The sequence below is a fragment of the Caloenas nicobarica genome, chromosome 26, assembly GCF_036013445.1.
Source record: "Caloenas nicobarica isolate bCalNic1 chromosome 26, bCalNic1.hap1, whole genome shotgun sequence".
Classification (NCBI taxonomy): Eukaryota; Metazoa; Chordata; class Aves; order Columbiformes; family Columbidae; genus Caloenas; species Caloenas nicobarica.
The window spans coordinates 3,235,542-3,262,407 of record NC_088270.1 but is presented as its reverse complement, the minus strand read 5'-3'; the positions used below and the strand labels follow the sequence as shown (position 1 = coordinate 3,262,407).

The 26,866-nt window shown below is 41.9% G+C and overlaps 1 protein-coding gene across 1 annotated transcript in view; it reads left to right on the top strand.

Moving 5' to 3' along the window:
- The window catches only part of ARHGAP32 (Rho GTPase activating protein 32), a 179,357-nt gene that overhangs the window by 105,025 nt on the left and 47,466 nt on the right, over window positions 1-26,866 (top strand). The window contains exons 6-11 of the mRNA XM_065652158.1: window positions 4,586-4,672; window positions 15,584-15,721; window positions 17,307-17,399; window positions 18,966-19,088; window positions 20,041-20,118; window positions 26,607-26,688. Coding sequence (XP_065508230.1) covers window positions 4,586-4,672; window positions 15,584-15,721; window positions 17,307-17,399; window positions 18,966-19,088; window positions 20,041-20,118; window positions 26,607-26,688 — 601 coding nt within the window. The remainder of the gene's footprint in view (window positions 1-4,585; window positions 4,673-15,583; window positions 15,722-17,306; window positions 17,400-18,965; window positions 19,089-20,040; window positions 20,119-26,606; window positions 26,689-26,866) is intronic.

Here is a 26,866-nt window from a genome sequence, read left to right as displayed (position 1 = left end):
CTGGGAGAGCTTCACCTGCATTTCTTTCACACTGGCGCTGATTGCAGTTGAGTGCGGCAGACCCGCGGTGCTTCACTGATTGTCTGGAGATAATGTATAATATATAATATACAATACCATGTGCTGTGCCGTTCAGACGTGCAGCGAGTGATTTTGTCGCACCATGGTTGGCTTGGAGTAGTAATCTCTGTGGCGTTACAGGAGATGCGTTTTCTTTTTTGTCTTGTCGAGCTCCATTTGATTTTTTTTCTTTTTTTGCTGCTCTTGGGTACCGCTTTTGAGATTTCAAAGGGACGATTTCAAATAGCGGTGAAGAAATGGAGTTTTTGGATGTAAAATATTCTTTACGCATGTCTTTCTTGTCTTTACTTTCATCATTACTTCAGGATATTTGTGCTTGGGTAACGAAGCCGCTTTGTCTGAAATGTGCTTTTCCTGTTCCGAAGCCACAGTTCAGTATGAAAAGGAGAAAGCGGGAGAAGATGAGGAGCTGTGTGGGAGTATAATTAGTACATTTAGCAAGATAAATCTGGGAAGAGGGGGAAAAAGGCCAGATAAATACATTTATGCTGTCAGAATAATTAGTTGAAAAATGTTGCCCTGTGTATAAAGATTCGCCAACCTAAAATTTCAAATATGATAAAATAATAGCTTCAAATAGATCAAAAGACAGGTCTTGAAGGTGCCCGTTACAAGCCAAGCTGATGTAAGTAATGTTTTCAGCTAAGTGAGGATGAAATGGTGTTTGAATCACCAGGGTAATCTGGGAGATAGAGACAATATTGTCTGTTAGGAGGCTGGAGCTCAGAGAGGTAATAAAAGCTTTTTCTCATGATGACTCTGCATCTCTGAGTTTGATCAGTGTTAAGGCTTTTAATTTCTTCAGGATTTGTCCCAAGGATATTTGGGTGCTAGAAATTTTTTTTTAAAGAAAACATAGCGATATTTCACAGGAAAATTAGCCTCATATTTCTTGCTCCGGGCCATCAGACATACTTTTCACCCAATCCATACATTCCAAAGTGATGCATAAAGGTGGCATTTTGTCCTGTGGTTTTTCCCTCGTCTGATTTGCTAAATTGCACAAACATCGTAAATTAACGAGCGGACAGACATCAAGGAGACATTAGAAGTGTGGTGGTTTAGAAAGAAGAAAAAAACCAAGTCAGTTCCTAATACTGTCAGAAAAAATTATCAGATATATAATAGTGGTTTGGAAACTTAATGAGCTTTTGCTGTGGCTGAGTTTGAGTGGCAGAAATTGCAGTTGCATGTGTCTGGCTGCTTTTGCCAGGGAGTTAACCTTAAATTCCACTTCGGAAAAAACATAGAAAGATTACCAGGTTTCCTTGGAACAATGACACATCCTCTGCCAGGAAAAGCATCAGCCTTTCCACTGCCTGAAAACTCCTGTTCTCGCCGTCTCTTCTTGTCCTTAACCCCCGTTCTGGAAGATCAGTGCGCACGCAGAGAATCTTACTCTGTAAAACTACCGAGCCTTTGAATAAGACTCTGAATATCATAACTTACCCCCCTGTTTACTTGCTGTTTGTCTCTACAAGAGGAAGAACCAATAAATCATCCTCTGCAGGAGACTCCTGTAATCACTGTCTTTATCTGCCAGCTTACTAGGGATGAGCTTTTTCTGAGGCAGCGGGGACACCACATGAACTAGAAGCACCTTGAAGCTAGTCCTGCCTGTATAGGTGATCAATAAAGTCTTGGCCTAGCAAGCAAAATTGTGTATGAGCAAGGTATGTGACTTAATTTTGTCTTCCGAGGTGTCATGGTGAAGGCGTTGATACTGTGAGATCCCAATCGCTTCTGCGGCTGGCGTCCTGCTCTTGGAAGTCTTTGTTGCCGGTCGGTTTGTTGTAGTTACTCATTGTTTGGCGGATGATTGTATTAGGAACTACAGCTCTCACTGGTCAGCTGCACAGAGTGGCATGGTGTGAATCGTGTGCCGGCTCCAGGATTCGATACGCTCATCAGTTCTTTGTGGGTGTGTGCAGAAAAGCGGAGTGGAGACCCACTGACTCGTGTCCCGCTGTGTAAAGACAATTTTGAACGACACCTTGACATAACATTGACAGCACCCTGCGTTATCCACGCACCCGTTCATGGGACCATTTTTAAGGCTTTCTTTGTGTACCATAAAGTGCTACCACTGTTTAACGCTTTGATCAGTTACCATAAATGCTATTCACAGATTATTTCAGATGCTACCCATTAAAACTCTTACAGGGGTATCACCAAGCCCCTGCTGTCTTTGGTCCATCCTTTAGAAGATGAACAGCAGTTTCCCACTTTGGAATCAACCAAATTCTGCCTGCGAGTCATGTTCAGAGTCCACTAAGGTGAAGAGAGACCTTTGTTTTGTGCTCCCTGGATTTCAGATCAGACCCAGGAGCTTTCTAGGGCGTTGTGTTTATAAGGGCTGCTGCAGGAGGAAATGCTTTTCAACATTGTGATAGCAACGGGTTTTGGACGACCATTAATGCATGTTTTAACAGCAAAACAACAATTATGCCACATGGGAACGGGGGAGCATGAGCAAATATTCATCTTGCTGTGAGGACAGTTATGTTACAGGATAAACCCAACAGATTTTCCTATGTGTACAATTCTACTCGCTCTGTCCCAGTAGACTGAAGACTGGCTGCGAGAAGAACAGTGGTTCAGTTAAGATTTTACAGCTTTACTCAGAAATGAGACAGTTGCATATAAGTAGGGCAATACAATGCGTTTAAATTGCACTTCTCACTGCAGTGAGTTTGTCTAAATAGGGACTTTCAGAAGCATTAAAGTGCAAACCAGCTACGTGGATGTAGAGTTGAGTTAATCCTCAGGTAGGTTTGCTCTTTCAAATGAAAAGTTTGCTTTGATTTACTCATCCTACACACCTGGACCTCGCGCCTCCAGGTGATTCACTCGATTCACTCTGGAGATTTCATGTATAGACGTGGCTTAAATCCAAACTGGTGTAAATTCCAGTATGCGTAAGAGGAAAGGTGATGCAATTCAACTTTTGTTTTAACGTGACCCGTACCTTTTAGCAGGGCTTGAAATTTCATTTTGGGTTGCTCTACACTGTTAGGCGGCAGTGAAGACTTAATTTCTGATACAAATCCTTTGATGGAAAATGTGTGTTTGCTGGCCAAAAAGGACACCGTTTTATTTGCATAACCAGCAAGAGGGAATGGTGAGCATTGGCACATGCCTCTCTAAATGCATTCAATGCTTGAAATTGTAATGGAAATATAATATAATATCAAAATCCTAAGACTTTCTTTGGTCCAAAAATATTTGTAAGTGAATTTTGCGTTACATCTCCCTCTTTCTCTAATCACCTGCTTCTGATTTTCTCCTGCTTACATAAATGAAAATAGAAAAAATTTCTATTTTTCCTCTCAGGCTTATATTTGTTTCTGCTTTCACTTTTTGGTTTTGTTTAGGTTTATTTTGTTTTGGTCTTAGCTAATTACGATTTTTTTTCAGACTTAAATTTTATGTCCGCATTTTCCAAGACAGGAATTGTTGTTCCAAAAGACCCCTGTGTAAAAAGCCCTGGACTCTTCTTGAGTGCTTTCTATTTTTAAGCAGGCACCATTTCTACTTAAGAAAGCAAGCAAATAGCTCTTGTGGCAGGTACGGCAGCGCTTTCACCGCGCGACTTCATGTCCATCAGACAAGGAGGACAGATAGCGATGATGGCCGAGATGCCTCATCGTCCTCTGTGCACCTTTCAGGGAGCGTTTCGTGGTTTTATCTTTTCTTTCCTTTTGAAGAAGGATCTCTGTTTTATAAAAACCGCCTTTTTGGAAGACATTTTGGGGTTTTATTTGCTTTGCGAACAGTCTTAATTGCTTATGGTCCATTTGTAATTCTGTTTTCAGAGAAGATAATTAAAGGTAAGCCATTTTAAGTATAGGATAGCAAAACTAGTGGGAGTAGCAGGATTAGTATTAATAATAGTAGAATTCGTCCTGGCACTCAGTACAGGAATGACATGGTTAAATTTCTCCTTACTGCTCTGGACAAAGGCACATCCTGATGTATTTAATGACTCTGTATGTGATCAATGATGCCGTAAAACACTCTGTTGTGGTCAATTGTTTGACAACACAGAAATTAGGAGGTATGTTTTATTATCTAATGTCTGCCCGAATATATGAAATTAAAAAATGAATAAAATTGGGGGGGGGGAGGGCGGGGAGTCACTGTTATCTGATATATGAATATTTATAGAGATATTTTCAGTGAACAATCAATTTTACAGACTTCTAAGCTAGAGGCTTGAACAGTTTGCCTTCCTATGGTTGTTTTATTTTGGAACCATATTTTTATTTTTAAACTGTCAGGTGAGAAGCCACAACCCAATGGCATTCGAGGGTCTCTGTAAGCCGTGAACACTGAATATTTGCTATCTGACAACTCCAGGCAGACAAGCACTTCCCCGATTCCCCGTGTCTTGGAGCAAGTTGATGTGGATGTTGTGTTTGATGCATTATTACATGCCTGGCTTACCCCTGCTCACTGACCTGGCCTTTCTCTCTCCCTGTTTTTCTCCACCCCCTTGGTGTAGCTTTCGCTCCCGGAGGAACAGAATGAAGTAACGAGAAACGGCTGTGAATCCAAGGAGCTGGTCTACCTTGTACAGATCTCTTGTCAGGTAAATACCGTATTTTCTCCCCCCACCTCGTTTTGCAGACTGTATCGTGTGATGTTTAGCGACGTGGCCTCGGAATATTTTGATATGACACTTTCCTGCAGCATTTTTTCCACTTGTTCGCAGAATGATGCTGTCTGTGGTACTGCCACCAGCTCGTTTTCAGAAAAGGAAGGGAGCAAGGGGAGAAAAAGGAGTCTGTTAAGCAAATAATCCTCACTACAGTTAGTATGTTGTATGAAATTGCTGTTTGTAGGAGGCACGGTGCATTGACAGATTCAATTGAGAGTTAGTGCCTGTGTTGGGTCATTTTTCTGGTCTCAGCGTAGCAGTTCTTTCCATGATTCATGTCGGCACTTCAAGCATCCATCTTATCAATTTATGCTGACCGTGAGCGGCAATCACTGTGATGTCTGTCTTTTCAGAGCTCTATGTCAGTCTGCTGACTTTTCTCAGGTACTAACATGAAGTTTATGGAATAGGCACACCCGTGTTGCCTACATTTGAACACACGGAGTAATTCCTCTGTCAGCCCTTACATGCAGGTACACACATGCACGCTGGGTATATACATGTATATATAGTGCTTTCGGGAGAAGGAAGAGAGGCTGGAAGTGAGTAGCTTCAAAATTGCCTGTGTTTGGGCATTTTGCTTGTATTCTTCTAACCCAACTGCAGCCTGTTTCATACAAAACAAGCACTTTTTAGCAAAGCAGTCCAAGCTATAATGACAAGCAGCGCTCCACAATTTAACAGCGGACACGTGGCTGTGTCCCAGCCAAGAGCCGCACAGTGAGCGCGAGTGAGATTTTTCAGGGGACTTAAGGAAATTAGCATCTCGATACGTTTGGGACTGCATTCGCAGTGCTTAGTGCTGAGATGAGCCCTATATTCTTTCTGAGTATTTCAGGTGGTCCGATAGAAATGCCAACATTTTATAGAAAAGTGTTTTTCTAACCATGAAGCCTACCGCTTCTGATCATTCTACCTACCTTACTGACATCTTTAACGATTAACGGGACACCTTCAGGTATAATTATTTCCTTAAATCCTGCAGGATGCATTTGTGCAGGAGAAGCCCCAGGGGCAGCACACAGCTAGAGCACCTTTTTCCTTTCCTTTCATTTTATTTTATTTTATTTTAGAAATCCTTCTGGCTAGCTAGAATTTCTTCCCGCCCCAAGTCTGTGATTTGCCTCTGGCATGTCAGTCTATGTCCCTGTCTCTACAATACTTAAAAAGCTGAGAAACTCGTGGCATCTGGATGCGATGAACGGAAAGGCATGGAAGGAGCTGCACAGCTGAGCATCATTTCTGCCCTGGAGATTCTTCACCCCTGACATCTTGTGGCCTCTCCGAATGTCCAGGGAAAGATTCCATCCTGTCACGCGCTGGATACCAGCGCCGTCTGGATGGATTTGGCTCCGCGTTAGAATGGAACGGGAGGTGCGAAATAGCTCATGGAGGGGAGGGATTTTGGCAGGATGCATCTGTATCAGGCCCAAAGTATTGAAGCAGGGAGAGAAATAAAGCCTATAAAATAAATTTCACTTTGCTCACCTCTTGGATATGCTGCTAGCATTGGTGTTCGGCCTACGGCAGCAGCTTGCAAAAATCTCTGATTTCTCAGACGGACACAAAGAAAACAAATTCTCTTAATCAAGAGTAAATCCACAGAAATTTAAAAGCTTTAAGATATCCATGATTTGTTACAAAAACAGCGTGAAGAAGAGCGAGGACATTTGGCCGTCCTGGCAATTTTAGATTACAGATCTTAGAGAAACAGGCTAAGCACCCAGCTTTGGGGTTGGATGCATTACGCTGCTGTGCCTTGCCCAGTCTGGACTGTGCAGATACAATCTGTGTGTTCTGTGGTCCATAAAAAGACATTTATTTTGTCATTTCACTCTGTTATCAGACAACAAACCAAAGCTTTTGAACATTACACTTTTAAAACATCCAGCTCAGCCTTAGCCGCGTTTGGCAGACTGCAGTTCAGCATTTACACTGAGGAAATTCTATCCCACTCTTTCCCATCTGTAAGTATAATTTTAGTGGTGTAAAGAGAATTATTGTTCCACGTGTATTTTGCAAAACCTCCCCAGATAAGGTTTGAAACAAATTTTTGGGGGAGTTGCGTTTGTGACACACTTCTGCTGTGAGTCAGCTTGTGAAATACAAGCTTTGTGTGAGGTTCAGAGGGGCTTTTTTTAAGTCTCTATTCAGCTTTTCTTCTACTTTCGGACCTTAAAAAATTAATCCAGTTTATTAGCTCTTAAGAAGTGGGAATATGTAGAGAGCTGTTCCAGGCGTTTCTGAAAAGTGGAAAGATAGGATTCTTCTTTTGCTTCCTTTGGACAAATTTAAACAAGAATACTAGCAAATGACAAAGGTAAAGTTTTGTCGAGATGTAAAGCAGGCTGCAAATTTGCCTTTTTAATGATTTTGCATTTGTTTGTGGGACATTACAGCAGCAACTGTGTGCATACGTATTTAAATATCACAACATTGGAATGGCCTGTCTAAGCTTTTCTGAAAAATGGAAGAAAAATAAAAAGCATGCAGTACTAATTAAAACGTGAAATTTGAGGTATTTCAACACTTGGAACACCATTTTTGTGTGAAATTTTGAATGGCAAGGAGAGAACAAGAGACAGGTTGTGCAAACGTTCAAGTTCTAAGGGAGACCTTCAACTCTAGCTATCTCTCGTGGGTTTTATTCTTCATTTTCATTATCACAAGTAGATTGTAGAAACAGAACTGACAGCTCAGTATCTTGTGTTTGGAGAACGGGATTTGCAAAACTCTGCAGGCGACCCCGTCCAGCGTTCCGCGGCTGGAAGCGCGGTTGCAATAATAAGCGTTTCAAGAGCGGTGGTGAGAATGCCAGGAAAAAATGGGATCCGAGGAGGAAGAACAGACAGGACACCCCATCCTGGGTGGTTTTGGGGAGAAGAGAGTGGGATCTATTTTCACAGAAGCAAATGTCTTACTCAGACTGGTAATGTCTAAAGTATGGTTTGCTGGACTATGTGATAGTCCACACTAAAACCCACAAATCGCTTCCAGTAGGATTTTTGAGTCAAACATTCAAAAACCCTTTTGTATGATTGTTTTTTCGCCTAAAGACTTGTTCTTTAATATATTAATGTTTTTGTCTTGTGTGGTTGAAGCTCAAACACCTAGAGGACAGTTACTGAGTGCTCCTGTGAAAAGCTACAGTTCTTTAAACTCTAAGAGCCAAACAAGTTTACTCATGGAGTTAGATCCCTCACATGTTTGCAAGTGTTTGGAAATCCCTGTTGTGATTCTGGGCATTAATTTGTAAGTCTCTCAAAACTTGTTTAAACCTGACCGTAGCCCTTTATGGACGAAATATTTTTAGCCTGTCCTTCCAGATGTTCACAAACGTTGAAACCTCTGTCCTAAGCGTTTCTCAAGTGAGAAGGGCTGTTTTACGTTAGTCAAAAGAAAGCGACTAAAATCCTCGTTTCCACAAAGCTAATCCATCATTTGGTGTTCCGTGCTTGAATGGTTGATCTTGGGTCATGTACTACGTGCCTTCTGCTCTCGACAGCGACAAATAAAGATGAAGTGACAATAATAATGTGGATTAATAAAGAATGCATGAGGCCGGTAAGCGGCCTGAGAAGTGCTGTTGGGCTGTGTTCAAAGCGCTGCCAAGGTGTCTTTGAAAAACCTGGGTCTCTTCCAGGCTTTTTGAAAGTAAACGAACATCTGTAGGGAAGAAAGTACTGAATTGCACTAGAAGCCTTTAAGAACGGCATAATTAATGTGTATTACTCTGTAGCTGTTACGATAATACTTAAGGATTTTTCCATGGTGGAAACCTACCAGCTGAAGTGCATGGGCAGTGTAGCCCTGGTCTAGGAAGGGATGGTGAGCACGAGGGAAATAACTGCTCAGAATAAAATGCAATATCACATAACTGTGCTGCCATGAAAGGGTTTTTTAAGCAACAGGAGCTTTTACAATTATACGGTAGTTTGTTAATGTCGTGTCCTTTGGGCATTTTGCCTTCAGAAAACAAGCTCTGAATTAGGGAGATCAATCAATTGCATTCGACGTTGCTGTGAAGCAAAAGTGAAAACCAGTGTTGAAATGCGAGAGGACAGGATAGCGATTGTGGTTTCTTTCTGGAAGGGATGCATTTTGGCAGGGCTGGTGGTTGTCACGTGGAGCTTGGCAGACAAGGCCAGGCCTGGCCACAAATGGAAGAGGACAGTCGGGTTTATTCCGAAGAGACACTGAATCCTGCCCCGTAACCACCAAGTGTAAATGCATTGCAGAGGAGCGGTCTGTCTGCAATTTTACTTGTTCTACAACCTCTCCCAGAGCTGAGCTCGGTTCAGATCTGAAGTAAGATGAGGATTGTGATGGATGTTCCTGCAAAGCATCGTGAAAAAATCAAAGTGCACAGGTATGATGCCTCGAACCTGAAGGACTTGCATGTAGGTAAACTTCATGGGCCTTGGAAAAGCACCTACGCTTCCAAATGACAGATTCATTAGATATAAAATGTAGAACATGCAGGTTAGTGAAGAACAAAAAGAAGAGGCAGCCTCCAGGCACAGAAACCACATCAAATTAAATGACGTGTGTAAAGACACTTCAGCAATAAATCAAAGGTGTGTCATTTTCATCGCATGTAGCAAATATTTACTGTCACTGAACAAAGTGGCAAAACTCTCCATTGGGAGAGTTTTCCAAAGTGGCATCCTACCAGTTACACGGAGTGTTTAGTTAAACTGGTGGTCTAAACAAGTTCCTCTCATGCTCTGATGAATTTGACCTGGCCTAGCAGGACATTTCCTATAATCTTAGTGATATTTCCTAAGTACTGTTAAGATTTTTTGCTTCATTCTGGGGTGTCATGATAAATGGGTTTGTAATGGAAGTACACCGTGTTTTTAATTATCTCCATGCTTCTAATTTTCTGTTATTTTGCAAATAATGTGATAGGCGTGTGTTCTATTGCGTGGCAACCGTAACTGGGGTTGTGGGGTGGTTTTTCCAGCAAAGTTTCCCATGAAGTCTTGGACCTACAAAATCTTTTATTTCTGGCAATTAGTTTTAACAAAAACAGGCATGTGTGCTTTGGTTGCTTAAAAAAAAAAAATTTTTTTTTAAAAAATCAGCTGTTTGCTTCAGTGATGTGACCAAGAAATGAGACTTTAGAAAATGGAGATTTGTGTCTGTCTGAGCTCCCGTTTCTGCAGCTGACCTCGGGCAAGTCGTTCTGCAAGTTTTGCTTGGTTTTGTTTTACTGACCTCAGGCAAGTAATTTTCAAAGGGTTTTTTTTGTTGGGTTTGTTTGAAAGGATAGTGGTGTTTGCTTACTTTGATGAAACATTGTTTTTCCTCTGCGGTTGAGTGCTGAGTGGATTATAGTGTATTTGGGACACAGGGTAAAGAGGGTGTTGTATTTAAACATGTGCAATGCCCATATAATAAATTGTAAATATATATGCATTCACTCACTGCTTTGTTACCTGTAGGATGGTAGAATTTGAGTTGTGGTTACGTAGCAGTTGGTCTCTCTGTGGCTTTGAAGTATTTCCTTTGTGGCTGTAAAGCTCCTGTTGGGTTATTACTTTAATTTTCTCCAGTGTAGAAAAGCAATTCCCCATGCTGTGACCCCCGCTCCGCCCCCATGTCTCTCTGTGACCTGTTGCTTTTACCGTATAATTTTACTAAGGAGTTGATTGATATTGAATTGTATAAATTATAACATGTCAGGAGAGCGGGGAATTTCATTCACATGTTGGGAGCTGTAAATCCTGTTTCAAGTCCTTTAGGTCTCTGCCAGCCCGCCATTCACAAACAGGCTTTTTTCTGGGGGGAAAAATGTCTTTGTACCTGTGCAAAACCAATCGCCAGCAAAGCCTGAGCCAAATATTTGCCCGCTGTCCGGATGCTTCTGGCAAAGCTGCTCTTCTGAGTGGTGGAATTTCACCTTAACACCCCAAACGCTGCAGATACCTGATCGTGGTGGGTCCCCAAAATGGGTCAGGACAAGCAGGAATAATACTGCTGTGCTTCAGGCCAGGTCTTGGGCCGCCTCGTGTTCCCACATGTGTTTTCCCTGTTCTTATCTGTAATTGGAATCAGGGAGCACAAAGGAAACATAATTTTTAGGAGAGAAAAGCTGCAGTGGTTTCCATTAAAATCTATTTTTTCCCTGCTGATTGCAATTAATTGATAATAAACTGATAATTAATGCTGAAAGAGATTATTTTTTTCCTGCGGAATAAGGCTATTAAATCTCACTACATAAATATACTAAACGTTCTCTTCTGCCAGGCTGCCTGTCCATCTATATATCCCTTCATCTTGGGACAGCTGGTCTCTCATGTGGCCATTTCCCAGGATTCCAGGTGGAGCTCAGAAATTTCAGTATTTCCATCATTCCCACCTTATCTAAAGCTCCCTCCTTCCCATATTTTGTTTTCTTCAGCACATAATATGCAGCAGAATTGGGATCACCCTGCAAGCTGTTGATGCTGTTTCCTAAGCCAGGTCACCTCCAGCAGAAAATAAACATCACCTTGATGTGTCCGAGCTCTCATGGGAGCCAGCGCTAATGGCCGTTAAGAGAGATTGATACATTCATCAGTGGAGTTAACCTAATGCAAATGTCTTCCAGCTGTAGGAAGAGCCATAATGTGAGTGTTCCCCACCCTATAGTGATTTATAATTTCCTTACAATTATCATAATACACCAGAAGTCATAAAATCCTTCAGGACATTTTGGTAAACAGCCTTAAGCTTAGATAGAGCCACCTACGGCACCAGCTAAAAACACTTCCTGGGTAAACTCTAAGGGGTGGATTTCATCAGTCTTGTTTTCTTTTTTGACTGAATTTCTAAGCCCTTTTTTCCAGTGTGACTTGGAGTAGAAAAAAAGGGCTGAAGGGTCATGCTGGAATAACATACAGAACCCACGACCCAGACAGCTGTCAAAGTCACCCACACACCAGAGTTAAACTCTGCTGGTGGATATTGGCATTTTCCAGCTATTTAATACACGGTATTTTCTTACTGGAGAGTCAAACTGCAGTGACTTTTGCCATAAACTTTCATCTCGTTTTCTAGTCTTGATCTCCACGTGGACTGGGAAGGTTCATGAGAGCATCCCTGTGATTCCTCTCGGGAAACAGGCGTTTGAACCAGAAAAGAAAGGTCTGTCCCTGCCTTAAAATAAATAAATCGTAGGTGCTGCAGGGAAAACAGACCGTGGGACAGGAAAGTTGTGCGTGCTGGAACTCAATAGTTCCAAATCCTTGTCCCTCTGAATAATGTCTCGTGTGTTATGAAGCCTTTTGTAGCTTTTTATGATCTGCTGTCTCAGTATATTGGTTTTACTAATGGAAGGTTCAAATCTCTGGCTCAGTGGAAATTAGATCATCAGTTCAATAATCTCTAGGCGTTTTCCAGCAAGATATTTCTTCTTGTTTTGATAGTCAGAAAAAAATAAGAAGCTCTGTGCACTGTGCTGAGCTCTCACCCGTCTTTCATCACACATTTAATCCTACACAGCATGCAAGAGTAAGGGAGAACAGATCAAACTGTAATAAAAGTAGGAATGAACCCAGATTTTCCATTTTGTGAGAAATTCCATAATTGCCATGATGCTTTTCTTTGTGAATATTTCTGTGAAATGAAATTCCAAATAACACTTTGATTTTCTTCAAGGGGGTCATTTTTTATTAAGCCAGTAGTCAATTTTTCCTTTTAAACATCGTAAAACTATTTTATGGCAGTATTGAAATCTTCATTTGAGACTTGATTCTTTATCTTTGTGAAATCTACTGTACTCAGGTTTGTAACTGAAGGTCTGAGTCTCGAAAATCCCTTGACCGTCTCCTTAACTTCACCTCTGTTCTTACATCCCATTGAAATGAGTGGAAATTAAGCATGTGCTTCTCTAAATCAGGACCATCAATAATTAAAGAACAGAAAAGCAGTTATTGAATTGGAAAACTAGAGGGTGGTCGAAAGTTGAATTGAGCAATAATTTATGGAAGTCACTAAGAATGTGCAGAAGGCATTTTTGCCTTATGGATATTGTGTGCGTGGATCACCAGTGATGTTCAGCTTTGCTATAAAACACAGTTGACAACATGAGACCAACTTAACAGTCACTTACTTGGTTCTTATCATTAAGTATTAACATTTTAAGTTAAAAAAAAAGAACCTGTTTGCAAAACCCTCCTGGCACTTTGGAATTTGCAGGAAATGGGAGCAAGGTGTACAATTTTTATACTGATGTAGTGAAACATTGTAGTGTTTTTGATATTGAACGAGGTCGCTGCTGTTTCTGCTGCTTTGATGCAGCTGAGAGAAGACAAGACAAGACCTTCTTGTGGTTAGTGCTGCAGATCGGAGGGGAAGCGCTAAATGTTGTCCAGTTCCTTCCTAGATTACTGCAGTGGCTCCTTCCTGTAAAGTTAAATTGCACCCTTTGTAAGCATGGCTGTCTTATTTTTGCTTAGAAATTTATCACTCAGGCTCCAAATCTGCAAAAAACTTTGCTTAATGCAACTTTCAGAGCAACCTGAAGCATGTGCGCTTTTGGAATTCAGTTGCGGCGGACTCAAAACTGCGTAGGGTATTAGGAAGTATTCACATGGAGGCTGTTGGAGTAACTTTCTGCTGGTGGCAATCTGCATTGCGAGCAGGGATGGCTCAGAGAGCGCTCGGCTGGTTGCTTAGCAGCTGCCGAAGTGCCGCAGTTTCCAGGTACGGAGCTGCGGTTCGGGGTTACCTTTCTGCACCTCCGGGAGATGGTGGGGCCAGGAACACCGCTGCTGGCCGGGGGTAAGCTGTCCCTGCTCCTTCATCCCATCCTTGCTCGCTTAGCCTCGTTACTGTGATAAGATAGAATGCTGTTCATCAGAAGCCAGGAGAGCACTGGCCGTACGGTCCGTTCTGCACACGCCGTCCCACGGACCAGCAGTTTTTGCCGACCCCAGCTATTCCTGTCTTGTACTATCATAAATCGAACTCTTGCTGTCTTAATTCATGCTAAAAAGAGACTGTGAATCTACAGTCTTAACAGAATTAATGGCAGAATTGCGATCCTTTCACAAACAGGTTTATTCTCTGTGTGGGCAGCGTATGAGGTTGTATGGAAATGGCCTGTTAAGCGCAGCCGGCAGAAGCAAACAAGGGATTGCGGTGATTTCTCGGTCTGTTGTTTCTTACGTTGGTGACTAAACCTTGCTCAGCTGAAGGTCACACTGGCAACTTATCAAGAAAGCAAAAAGCGCTTAATTGCGGAAGATGGAGGAATTGGAAAGACTGTCACCCTTTTGAAGATAATTAGACTTGCGCTGCTGTTTTTGTTTTTCTGCTTTAGACGACAAGTAAAATGACATAACTTATAGAAATTACAAAGCATTTGTGTCCTGTGTAGGTTTCCTCTTTGTAGGCTTGTGAAATCCGGATGATTTCTTGTGATGTGAAAGCAGAGCTTATGGGCACAGTGCACAGTCTGGAGTTGTGTTACATAAATTTGACCGAAAATAGCTACTACGATAGGTTTTAAATTTACAGTTGCCTTGCAGGCTTTGGGTATTAATAGGAAAGTGATGTTGATGATTTTCATGATAAATTAATACAGCAGAATTGTGATTGGGAAGCTGAAGCTCTTTCGTAGCCCAGGTGAGGAGGGCATCGCGTCCGGACCTGGAATCACGCTTTACAGCTATTTTCCCCATGGAAAACTGAAACGATGCCGTGTCTCTTAAGCATGCATTTCCCTGCTTTCTGGGCTGTTTGCCAGGCATCCCTGTGTCAGTTTTAATCCTTGGCCCTGCCTTTGAGTGGCCGTGTAACCTGGAGCAATCTCATTTCGTCCTCCAACGTTATCTTCCGAGCATCGCTATGCTATGGGAGCTCCTGGACCGGTACGGCGCGGTGAACACCTGTTGCGTGCTTTGTTTTCCTCATCCTTTCCACCCCTGGATGTGGAGTGTGAAGCAGAGCGTGTAACGCTGACAGAGATTGGTTTTTTCTCTTTAAACGTGGCCACGCTGTTGATTTTAGGAAAAACAAGACTGAAGAAGCGCTTTGCACTTGAAATAGAAGGTGGGGGAGCTTTGTGGAGGTGCATGGTCTCATCCGTAAAACAGGAATAGTCTCGTTTTAGGAAGCATTGAGAGGATTAATGGCTGTTCATAAAGCACTTTGACCTGTAAACTGCTGCATTATTACAAGATTTTTTTTATTCATCATAATAGGCCATGAAGCATTTAGAAGCAGTCATTAGATATTAAAAGCTTCACAAAGCAAATTATGCTTTGCTGCTGTGGTCCCTTCCTTGTCCCCTGAAGCAGTCTGTATCTTGCCAATATTTTAATTGGGGGAATGATATGCACTCAGGAGTAAATCTTCAGCTAGTGTTGTTCATCATAGATTGTTTTTTTTAATTCAGCTGCAGATTTGCCTAGGGCGTGTGGCAGAAATTTTGCAAGCTCCAATTCTGCCTTCAGATCCCTGATTGTTTATTCTTCTGTCTATGTGAATCTAATTTTACACTATTTCTAGAACTATTTTGTAATTTGCATTTGTGCAAAGACACCTTGTGTATGAAAATGCTACAAAATCCTCGTAAGACAGGTGGAAGCTAAAAGCTTTGTATAGATCTCCTGATGCTGGGCCACATCCAGCCCCACAGGGAAATGATTAAAACAGCTGCTTGGGGCATGAATGGCGCTCTGGAAATTCAAACATGAAAATACTAGTGAGGCGCTTTCATCACTTTCAAATGTTTTGAGAAAAAAGATGACCAGATCTGTCTGCTCCTTCTGCACAAACTTCCATTTTCTCCATCTAACCCCAACTAGTGAGGAGCTTATAAACATGTGATTCTTTTTTTTCTCTCTTCAGGGGAGGAGCTGGATCGTGAAGCGGAGCTATGAAGATTTCAGAGTACTCGATAAGCATCTTCACCTGTGTATTTATGACCGGCGGTTCTCCCAGCTCTCCGAGCTGCCCCGCTCCGATGCCCTGAAGGACAGTCCGGAGGTAAATTATCAGCAATTAAAGCACAGGCACCACCAAGGGGCTGCAAGACATTTTTGAGCATGTACAAAGTAGTTTTAACGCGGCCTACATTAGATTGGGAAATGGATTACTGGTAATAAGGATGTGTTTCCTACCCTTAATTTCAATGATTTAAAGAGAAATTCCCTGCAATTTAATATGAATTAATGTGCTGCAAAATGCCGAATGGTTATGGAGAGTGTCAAGAAAGATGCTGCCTTATTAAAACCTTAGATAAGAATTTTGTTATGTCTTGGGAACTTTTGGCTATTTCCTGACTTGATGTTAGCAACTTGACATTCCTCGGAAATCATGCTGTTCTGGGGCTGAGCACTGCAGGACTAATACCATTTGGAATGCTGCACGAACATTTGTAAACTGGAAATTATTTCTAGGAGCATTTGCATTAGTGTGTTATTTAAATGGTCTTGAAAAAGCTTAAACAGTGTTTTTTTCCTAAATGAATAAGAGGTGGTTTTCATTTCTTAGCTAAATACCACCTGGAATATGGTGAGCTGGAATTCCTTTGGCTTCTTGGCTGTTGATAATGTAGAGATTTATTCGTGTCCAAAATAATCTTCAGGCAAGTAGCAGGTGCATCTTGACTGCATCATTTTGGTTGATGCAGAGAGGGAGGCAATGTCCTGTGCGGCCACAGAGGTTATTTCAGCCAGCGGAACATAAAAATCCTGCTCGGCCTGCGAGAAGAGCAGGTATCGCAGTGGCGGACGGTGCCCGTGGCTTCGTTTTGCAGGTCACTAATCTCTGGCACCTGTAGTTATATGTTTGCACAAGTTCACAAAAATCTTTATAGCGTGAGCCTGAAAATCTGCATTGTATCTGTAAGCACAGAAGATGTGAAGATGTTGAACAGCTCGGCTGCTCTACAGCTGCGTGGTGTCTCCTAGTGTATTTTTTGTTTTGAATTGACCACATTTGAAGAGATATTTAAGGAGAACAATGTTTTACACAGTCCTACAAACTCTGGGCTGCAATACTGCTTTATAACACCGTCACGTGAAAGACCCCACTAGCTTCTCTTTAATAAAAGCAAGTTTACTGTCATAGAAGGCACAGTGAGAAGTGTATTTTTAAAACCCTCTTCTACTATTCGAAATATTACTCTTTCACCAAGGGGTCGGTCTGATTTGCCACATTTTTAGGGTTTTGCAAGTGGGTAGAAATGGCAGCCAGTGTTTTATTTGGCTAAATGGTTCTCAGATGTGTTTGATGGCCATTATACAAAATATTTGCTTATATGTGAAATCAATGATGAGAGGAGGGCTTTAGATTTGACAAGGGAAATTATGAAATACATATCTTATAAAAATAAGTTATTACTTTCACAGAGAGCTGCTTTTTTATACATTTTTTGTGTAATCATTGTAATACTGCATGTAGTTTGCTGTCCTTCAAATGACAGATTTCCTTGCAAAAGGGAATGTATTTCTATAACACTTGCCTGTGGCAATGGATAATTTATGGTCTCTCCAAGTCTGAAGAAGTCTTTCCAAACCATGGTCTATTAACAGAAAAACTCATTTCTGTCTTTCCCTTTGTGTTCCAGCTTGTCACCCAGATGCTGATGGCTTACCTGTCACGTCTCTCTGCCATCGCAGGCAACAAGATCAACTGTGGACCCGCTCTCACATGGATGGAGGTAAAGTACGAAGCTCGGGTTGTTCTTTATTTCCTCGCCCTGGCAGCAGAGGAAGCCACAAACGTGCTCTCTGCCTTTCCAGAAAGAGGTATCACCCTTCCAGACCTAATGGTACCCTAAAAGCTTGATTTCCCGTGCTTCAGGTGGCCACGGAAGGTACAGTACAAACAGAATCAGATCTAGTGTTAACAATATAGGAGCTGGGATTCTGTCGCTCAAAGACAAGTCGTTTTTCTGATCTTCACAAAAGGAGGTGGCAATTCTGGTGAAGCGGTGACTGGCTCAGGGGCTGCCGGGGAAAATCCAGTTCATGGCTGAAATCTCTAAGGAAGAGTTTGCAGAAAGCACATTTTTTCACTCCTTTTTGACAAGACAATGCTGCAGCTGTGACAAGTTTGTAAAGCTATCGGAGCCGTCTCAGTTATGGTGTTTGTCTGCCCTCTTTTTTTAATTATTTTTCCTTGCAATAGCTGCAGAAACAATAAAGATTATCTGCTCCTGTTTGCCATCACTGCTGGTTTAACTGCTCAACAGAGCCAGCGTTGTGCTTGCAGAGACGCTGTTTGTGTGTTGTGAACTGCAGCTGCAGCTTCGGCTTCTCTGTTAACGGTCTTCTCCGTCTTAAACAATAGACCTCATTGGGCAAAGAGTGCAGGAAAAAATGGGGCTAAAGTGCTCAAGGCCACCTGTCTGTGTCAGCGATGCTGCCGCTAATTAGTCTGGGTAGAGATATGTGTGTATTTCCATTGCCTGATGATATTGCTGCACACCAGGAATAGAAACAGCTATTTTTAGACTGTTGCAATTCCTTTTGAAATGGTTGTGATAAGGATTGAGTGCGTTTTCCTGCAATTTTCCCCGCTGATACGCTCCTCAACCTTAAATCCTTTGGGAGAAAAAAAATCTTGGAAACCTTCTCAGCATGGAGGGAGGAAGGAAGGGAGTTATTGAGAAAAATGAAACGAGAATTTACAGCAACACCTGGAAATCACAGCAAACCTATTGCGCATGCAATACAGAATAACCTTTCTGATTAACTGAGAGTCTTACAAATTTTGCATGAGCGCAAAAATCTTGGAATTTTGAAAGTAGGCTGATGATTACAGCAAGGGGTGGGAGCAATGTTTTGTTAGGAAAAATAAATAATCGGGTGGGAGAATGTGGAAAGCGACGCTATAGTTTTTGGTTTGACAGCATTTCCTCCTTTCTTCAGTGAGCATTAATTCCACTTCTCAGAGACTTTTTGTAATATTTTTGTATTGCCATTTTAAGTACTTCAAGAAAAACAACACGATTTGGTGTTGAGGTGTCATGTTCCTGTTTGTACACAAAGATGCACAAATGCAGCTTTCTCCTCATTAGTTGGGTGGGGATTAGGACCTTCGGAAATGCTCTTTGTGGATTGCTCGTCCTCTCTGTTTCTGTGCCGTGCCCCGAGCTCCCGTCCTCGGGGAGCTGGGCTGTCTCTGTGCATCAGCATGAAGTCTCTGCCATGTGTGAGCACCACGAAAACGCCTCCTGCCTTGTCCTCGGCTGCCTCACACTCTGCTCTGCTCTTTATTGCAGATTGACAACAAGGGGAATCACCTGCTGGTCCATGAGGAATCATCCATTAACGTTCCTGCTATCGCTGCTGCCCATGTTATTAAGAGATACATTGCTCAGGCAGCAGATGAGCTGTCCTTTGAGGTAAATATTAAAGGAGCTTATGTTGCTTGTTGTGATATACAGAAGAGTGTAACATGTGTCGTGTGCGCACGCATCGGGAAAATATTCAGACCCTTTCAGAATGTTTTGTGAGGTGAAGCTGGGAAGATTCAATTAAACATTAGATTTGCATTGGGTGAATGCAGGGAGGAGTTCAGTCATCCTTAAAATATAGCTTTACTTGGCATTAGTATCTTCTGATTAAACAGATATTGCTGTGTACTCCAGCCTGCTCTCTGAGCAGCAGCAGACCCTGCATAGTTTGTACTGTACAGCGGATTAAAAGTATGTTTTATCTGTTGAGGAAGACTGTCCACATATGTCCGTATGTGGACACGTGCCAATTTAATTATTCATTGGCCAGTTTACACAACCTGTGCTCCTGTTAGCAAGGCCGTGTCTGTCTCATTTTCTGTCATGGAATGAGGTTTCAGAAAAACGTGTTTGCTCTCCTTGGACATTTTCCTTCCTTTTGCTGTAACACCACATCACCCCTCCTCTGTTTTCTATTTGAGAAAAGCATGTCTGGGTCAGTTAGCGAACTACAAAGGGATCTCTTTTTGCTGTGGATGGAGACGAGAAGATATATAGAGCATGTCGTAAAAATTAGTTCAGCTACTTGAGAATATTTTCCAACGTGTTTCACACCATCACTGCTTACTTATGTCTGCGGTTTAATCAGAACGCTTCTGTACCCTTTGGCAGAGAGCCTGCACTTTTGAGAATTGTTTCCTTTGGAACAGCTGTATCCTGTATGGTGTATAATGCAGTAACTCTTCTGCCTTCCAGTTTGATTTTACAAAGGCAGATGTCTCAAGATTGGCATTGGTGCAGTTGCTCACAAGCGTTACAGCTTTTCGCGGTGCTGAAGGATGCGGTTATTTGAATTGGGCTTTCCTCGCAAGCTCTGATTGATGTTGCCGATCTCTCGCAGGTGGGAGACATTGTGTCTGTTATCGATATGCCGCCGAAGGAGCTGACCACATGGTGGAGAGGCAAACACGGATTTCAGGTAGGCACCAGCATCACACATGATAATGCAACTTAAATAAAGGCAGGTAACTCAGCAGCATGTTCACAGAACGTGTTCGCAGCCGTGACCCTGGATCGACAGCTGGCCTGATGTTCGTGCAAGCTCAGATTGCCGCCCCCTCCAAGGCAGCTAACACTGTTATTCAAATCATCCCATTCCTTCCACTGTCTAAAACAAGATCAGGCAGAACATGGAGGATTCGGAGAAAAGCAGTTGATGAGACACTGACTTGGAGAAGGCAGCCCACTAACCTCTGTTTTCACATCTTCATTTATTGTGCAGTGTTCATGTTCCTGGTTTCTGAAAAGGTTCTAGCAGAGAGATTTAGATGGAATTTTCAAAATATCCCAAGCATACCTGGGAATTATGTATGAAAACTTTTGTGTTCAAATGTCACTTTCCTTCCAAAAAGAGTTGTTATTCCCTAGCTTGGATTTTCTCATTAAGAAATTTTTGGGGAAAAAAAGTCACTATTTACAAAATAAAACCCAAAAGCTCCTGAAGGTTGGGGTAACTGACTCTGTACCTCCTCACTCTGTAACGTCTCACATTTCATCTCCGTTCAAGCAGGAGGGATTTTCACACTGCAGTTGCTGTCTGTGAGTAGGCAGAATTCAGAGTTTGCTCAGGAGAGGATCAGAATTGACCAGCCACTTGTGTATTTTGGCCTGGAGATCTTCTCAAAGTACGTCAGCTTTTCCCTGACAGACCTTTCTGTGCCAGATCCAGACCGTGGTTCTGCCGTGTGTCATTAATACCGGGATGTGTGCGGCTGGATCTCCAAACACGACAAATCCCAGCTAAATGGAGCATTAGTGGCACTATTACATTGCTGTCTGATTAGCCAGAGCACGTGAGATACGGCCTTTGTTGGCTTTCTAGCAGATGTGGGAGTTCAGATACTGTCTCACTTGTAAAATCAGAGCAGCGTTGACATGTGAGAGCTGCTCTGAAATTAAATTTGTTCCTAGAGTTACCGTACTGATATTTCTTGAACAAACTTGACTGTTGTTCTTCTAGTTTTGAACAGTGTTAATGTCTTAGTGGAACTTCTGTTCTGCTCTTAGAAGCCCTAAAGCTGTATTTGCTGTACTATCAAAAATTAATGAAATGCTTTAGCATGACTTGGAATGATCGGGTTATGCCACATTTGACTTCCAAGTGAATCAATAACACAAACCAGAACTACTTTGTGACCTGTGCACGAGTGCAGGCATGTTGCACAAAACAGACCCGAACAGCTGCAGAAATACGGCACCATATTCCGGCTTAACAAAAAATTAGGGGTGGAGTAATCTCGTGTCTTAAATTATAAGCAAGAATCTTTCACAATGTGACTCAGATTACTGAACCACACTGTTGGAAAATGCAGCAGCCACAATATATGTTTCGGTAGCTCTCGGGACGTGTTTGCACAACTGCAGAAAATGAAGTTAGCGTGTTTTAAGCAGTTACTGCCTGTCAGCTGAGATAGGGGAACAGCCTGGGAATTTCATAAGCTATGCTAACTCCGTTGTTACTGCATTTTTCCTGTGAATTGACAGTTTTTGTCATTTCTTCGAAATGGACTTACCAGAGATTTTCATTTCCACAAAATGCCATTGGCTGCCAAGAAACACAAATTCTAGTGTTGTACTAAGAGGGAGAGGGTTTTTAACCTGTGTTTCAAGTTCAAGACCCATAAGCTATAAGGATACAGAAAAAGTACATTTCCTGTTTTACTGGAGTTTTTTGACCGTGCAAACTGCTGCAGTGAGAAGAGAATTCAGAGAAGGGAAATTTCTCTCTGGTGCTGATACACCAGACATAGAGATGTGTTACAGTTCGGTACAGAAATGTACGTGCTGAAAACATAAAATAGTGCATAGGTGAAAAATAATAGTATAGTATTATGTATAAGAACTGATGAAGCTGTGCAGGCTCTAAAGCATTTATTATAGGCAAACGATTTTGTTCCCATTTAGGAGCAACAGCCATTGTACGCATGATAGCAAACTGTCAATCCAGTAGTTTTAATTAATAAATCAGCAAAGACTGTCTTGCCAGATAGTTGTGTTTCTGAGATGGGCTAAAAGAAGGAGGTCCAAAGACCAAATGTTTGGAGAGTTTGCTCATGTTACTTCCCAGGTTTTTGTTTTGTGCTCGGAATGGAACCAGGTTTGCTCAGATGGACCTCAGTTTACACTGGAAATAATGTCTTGATAGGAGGAGACCAAGGTTTTGCTGAAAGTGGGGAAAAATTACTTCTTGCCTTAAAAGAACTTACCTGGTTTTGGGCATTTAAACCAGCTGTGACTTGTGTATGTCTGTGCAGAAGTGCATTTATTTCTGCAAGTATATTAGAAGGAATAACAGGTTTCTCTGTGTTGTGCAAATGAACAAGAGGCAGCTCTACAGATCTCTAACAGGAAAGCCAGTCCGATAGGTTGCAAATGTGTTCCTTTTCAACCGCAGCTTTGATTCAGCATGGAAATCAATGTATTCTTTGCCAGGCAGAGTTATCCTTGGGGAATGAATCACCACTCTTGTTATCCTTCAGATTTCCATGCCTCTCTCCTGTACCTGATCTAACGACTGCATCACAAGACACTTAATCCTCTGCAGAACAAAACAACCCACCAGGCTTCTTATCATTTTCTCTGGTTAAACTAAAATGATTTTAAAGACATTTTTCCTCAAGCCTTTTTCTTTTCAAATGCCCTTAGTGAGTCACTGCTTTCATTGTAAGATTGTTACCTAAATTACAGCCACCTCCACATTAACAGCCTTCCAGGCCTCTTTGCTCTCCTTTTCCTTCATGCTTTGTCTTTTCAATCAGCAGCTCTGTTTCAGACAGCCGAATCATTAGGGACAGGCCCTTTTTTGATGCACAACTGCCCTTTTGATGTTCTGAATAATTCTGTCTTTTGGATGGAGTTTCATTAGTTGCGCTACTGCTCAACAGCAAGCTGCAAAACTGCTCCAGGTGACACAGAACTATTCACTGGACCAGACTGGACTCTTTTGGAATCAGCCTGTACTTACATGAGCTTGAACTGGTTGCTTTCAAACCATATTCCATGCTGAACCTGAACCATGCTGTAAGATGGGATAGATTTCCCCAAAAGGGACATGTTGTGTCTTGCATTGGTCAGGAGTAAAACAGTGTTAGTTCAGAGCATGGGTTTTTTTTCCCTTGTGCATCATTTTCTAATAAATAACGTGTCTGCGATGTAAACACAGGGTACCAATTAGTAAAACTGGCCTGGGAAGGCAAGAGCACATTTTTGTGGCTTTGGAAACACCAGTTCCTAAGTGAGAAGCCCAAGATTTCTGATGCACGCGCACAGATTTGGGAATGCGGTGCGAGAGGCAGCCCCGTCGTAGAACAAAAAGAAGCCCCCCCCGTAGAACAAAAAGAAAAAAACTTGGGATAAAATTTAACCCATACATTAGCCTAGATCAAAACCAAAAAATACAAAATGTCCCAATGTTTCATTTGCCATTTATGTTGCTGCTACTTTCTCATTTGTTTGTGTTCCCTCCTCTAACGCTGAAAATTATTACTGTTACTTTGACTTTTCCCCTTAAAGCCTCATGTATCTTGTGAAAAAAGATATAGTAGCTGTTGCAGAAATATTTACATACAACAGTAGCCTGTGCTTTCCTCCTTTGGTTAAGGTGTGTAGTGAGTTTTTTTAACCTTTAAATGACCTTGTATTTATCTAAATATATACTTCCCTTGCTATTAATTTTTGTAGGTTGCCAAATCCTTTAATCTTGGCTCAAACTCTAATAGTGTCTTGCTACATCTGTTGAGATTAACTCTTGGACTAAAATCATTTATTTATACAAAATCATGGAAAACCTTCCATGGGAGGAGAAGCAGCATCTCTTAAGTGAGTGGGAATGAGGCACGAGTTATAGGTTATGACCCCAAGGATGATCTCGTGGGGATCTTACAAGAAAAATCAGAATAACTAAGAAAATGGAAGCCATCAGCACTAGTACTAATAAGTTAACATCAGAGAGCTTACCAGCAGTAGCACAAGTAAAACTTCTCTTTCCCTAAAAAATCCATTATAATTATTAGTTGTGAACATGGCAAATACAATACATAGAGAACAGATATAGTGTTTTATATTTGGGAAAGGTTCCAAGATATCTCAAAGCAATGACATAAGCATCTTGGGCCTTCTTTCATTTGTAAATTCATGTGTAGTGTTGCATATTGCATCCAGAAACAGGAGAAACATTATGTTAACAATCAAAGGCAAATGAGCTTTTGATTACAGTGTGGGATTTTGGGTTGGATTTTGATCCACCATTTTTCATTATGATTAAGGGAAGTTTGGTGTCCAAGTACTTCAGGTTTCTTTATGCATCTCAGGCACAGACATTGCAGGCAATTAAGAAAAGTTCTCGAAGCATTGAGAATGAAAGGAATTCTGTCATTTCAGTCTCCCAAATGCATCGTTTGTGTGATGGGGCTGAGACTCATAACTGAAAAATCATCTCCTGTGTCTCTTGCACAGGAAATATCCAAGAGAGACTCTCAGCTATAGGAAAGCATTTAAAAACCATATAATGCATTTTGTTTGAATATTGGTACTTTATGTACCGATCAGCCTTTTTCTCAGCATCTCCTGGCAAAGCAGCATCACTGAGCTATGAGCTGCACAAAAATCACCGCTACATCACGTAACTCAGAGACATCATCTCCTTACAAACCTGGCACACCCAGCCAGTGAGCGCTTGGCTGACGCCATCCGTTATTTGGGGTTTGGATGGGTTTTCCAGTTCTGTGAGTCACTCGAGCAGAGGTGTCCTCGGACAGAACATTGCCTTGCTGGATTTTAGGGGTGTGGGAGGGAGAATTTATGTGGTTTTACTATTTGCTGTCACTTCTCTTGGGGAATTTGGAATAATTTCAAAGTTTGTGGTGTTTACCTGGACACACCATGCCTCACACCACTCCTAAATTGCTTGGAGTTTTATGGGTGAAAAATCAACTTGGAGTAGGAAAAGTGTTTTTTTTTTTTTTTTTTTTTCATTGGGTCCGTCAGGAAATTGTGTAAGATGAATAAACAGAGAAGGGACTTTTTGCCAGGCTCGCAGTGCTGTGGCTCCAGGGAATTTCCTAGATGGACTAACACGACTGGCAGCAGTCCTGGCCCGATTCTGTTGCTCAGATGAGCTCGGGGCCCATCCGCTGGCCCTTTGCCATGGATTGTCGCAGCACTTGACCGAACCGTGGCTGTACGGAGAGACTTGATGCGTTCAGCTGTCCCCAGCACATGCCTGACACGGGGCAGGAAATCCTGCTCGGACCGACCGCGCGGCTCAGAATGGTGGTGGTGATGGAATTACAGGGCACAGCACAGAAGCTGTGTTGGGTGAAGAGGTAGGATAGGAAACAAAAAAAAATCTGGAAATATGGACTAAGGATAAAAGTTGACAAAGTCTCCATTCTGGTTTGACTTTCAATCGGGACCAGAGCAAGAAGGAAAACACTGTGGAGAGAAGGTTGGGATGCTGGGGAGTGTAAAACTCCCGTCTGGTCACATCTTGAAGCCTTAAACAGCGAAAGGGAAATAATTTAACTTCTCCCCGCATATGGAGACATTTGAGGGGCATGTGAACTTCTGCAGGCACAAAACTTGAACTCCTCCCCATGCTCTTGTTTCTAACCCTTCTGCTGGATTAGCGTCTGCAGGATTTCTGAGAGGAGGAAAAGGTCAGTGCAGGAACGCTGCAAATTAGCATTTGAAAGTAATTAGTCACAGGACCTTGCTTGAACTGGGGCCTTGGAGGTGTCTCTGTTGTCAGGGATGCCGGCAGCAGAGAAGCAGCTGCATTCAGGGGCTGTCATAATTTTTTGCGGAGCCCAGAGTGGGTCTTTGCTTTTGAAGCATCTTCAAATATTTGCTAAGGAGAAACTTGCCTCTGGGGTTTTTTTTGGGAATATTCTTTCCTTTCCAACTTGATCAGCAGATACACGGAGAAATCATAACAGTTAAACAGCTTGTGTGGTATGTTTGTCAGCTGTTCTCTGAAATCACTTTTCAGTAATGGATATTGTGGCACTATTCTCCCTCGTCCTTTGCTGATAGGGAAACTGAGGCACAACGGCTGCACTGGCTTGTCCGTGGTCAGAAGCAGATATGAGAGTCTGCGCCAGCAGTTCTGGCTCTTGTTGGAGATTTCTTTTGCTATGTAGTGCTGTTTCTTCTTAAAATACTTGTGTTTATTTGTAGTCAAATTACTGGGTTCTTTCTTACAAACTCATTTCGCTCTATGCATATTTTATTAAACCTGTTCTCACTTCTAAGATTGAATGTCTTATGCTGGTCATTTTATGTTGGATAATGTTATGGAGCATCAGGCAAGTAGAGTTCGAGGAAAATTTTAGCAGTTGCTGGTTTAACAGTTCAGATCTTAAAACCAGTACATTCAATATTCTGCCTCCTGTTCTGTTTTTACTACAGGTTGGATTTTTTCCTAGTGAGTGCGTTGAACTAATTAACGACAAAGTTCCTCAGTCCGTGACCAATTCTGTGCCCAAACCAGGTATGTATATGAAATTTTATGATGCAGTGACATGAAATGGAGTTATGTTTTTGGTGTTCCATGTTTAATATTTCCTTTATACGTACCGCGTTATACTCTGTGTGTTGATCATCCTTTTTACATACCATGTTATACTTTCTATGTGTATCATCCACACTTTAACTCTCTTGGAATCGTT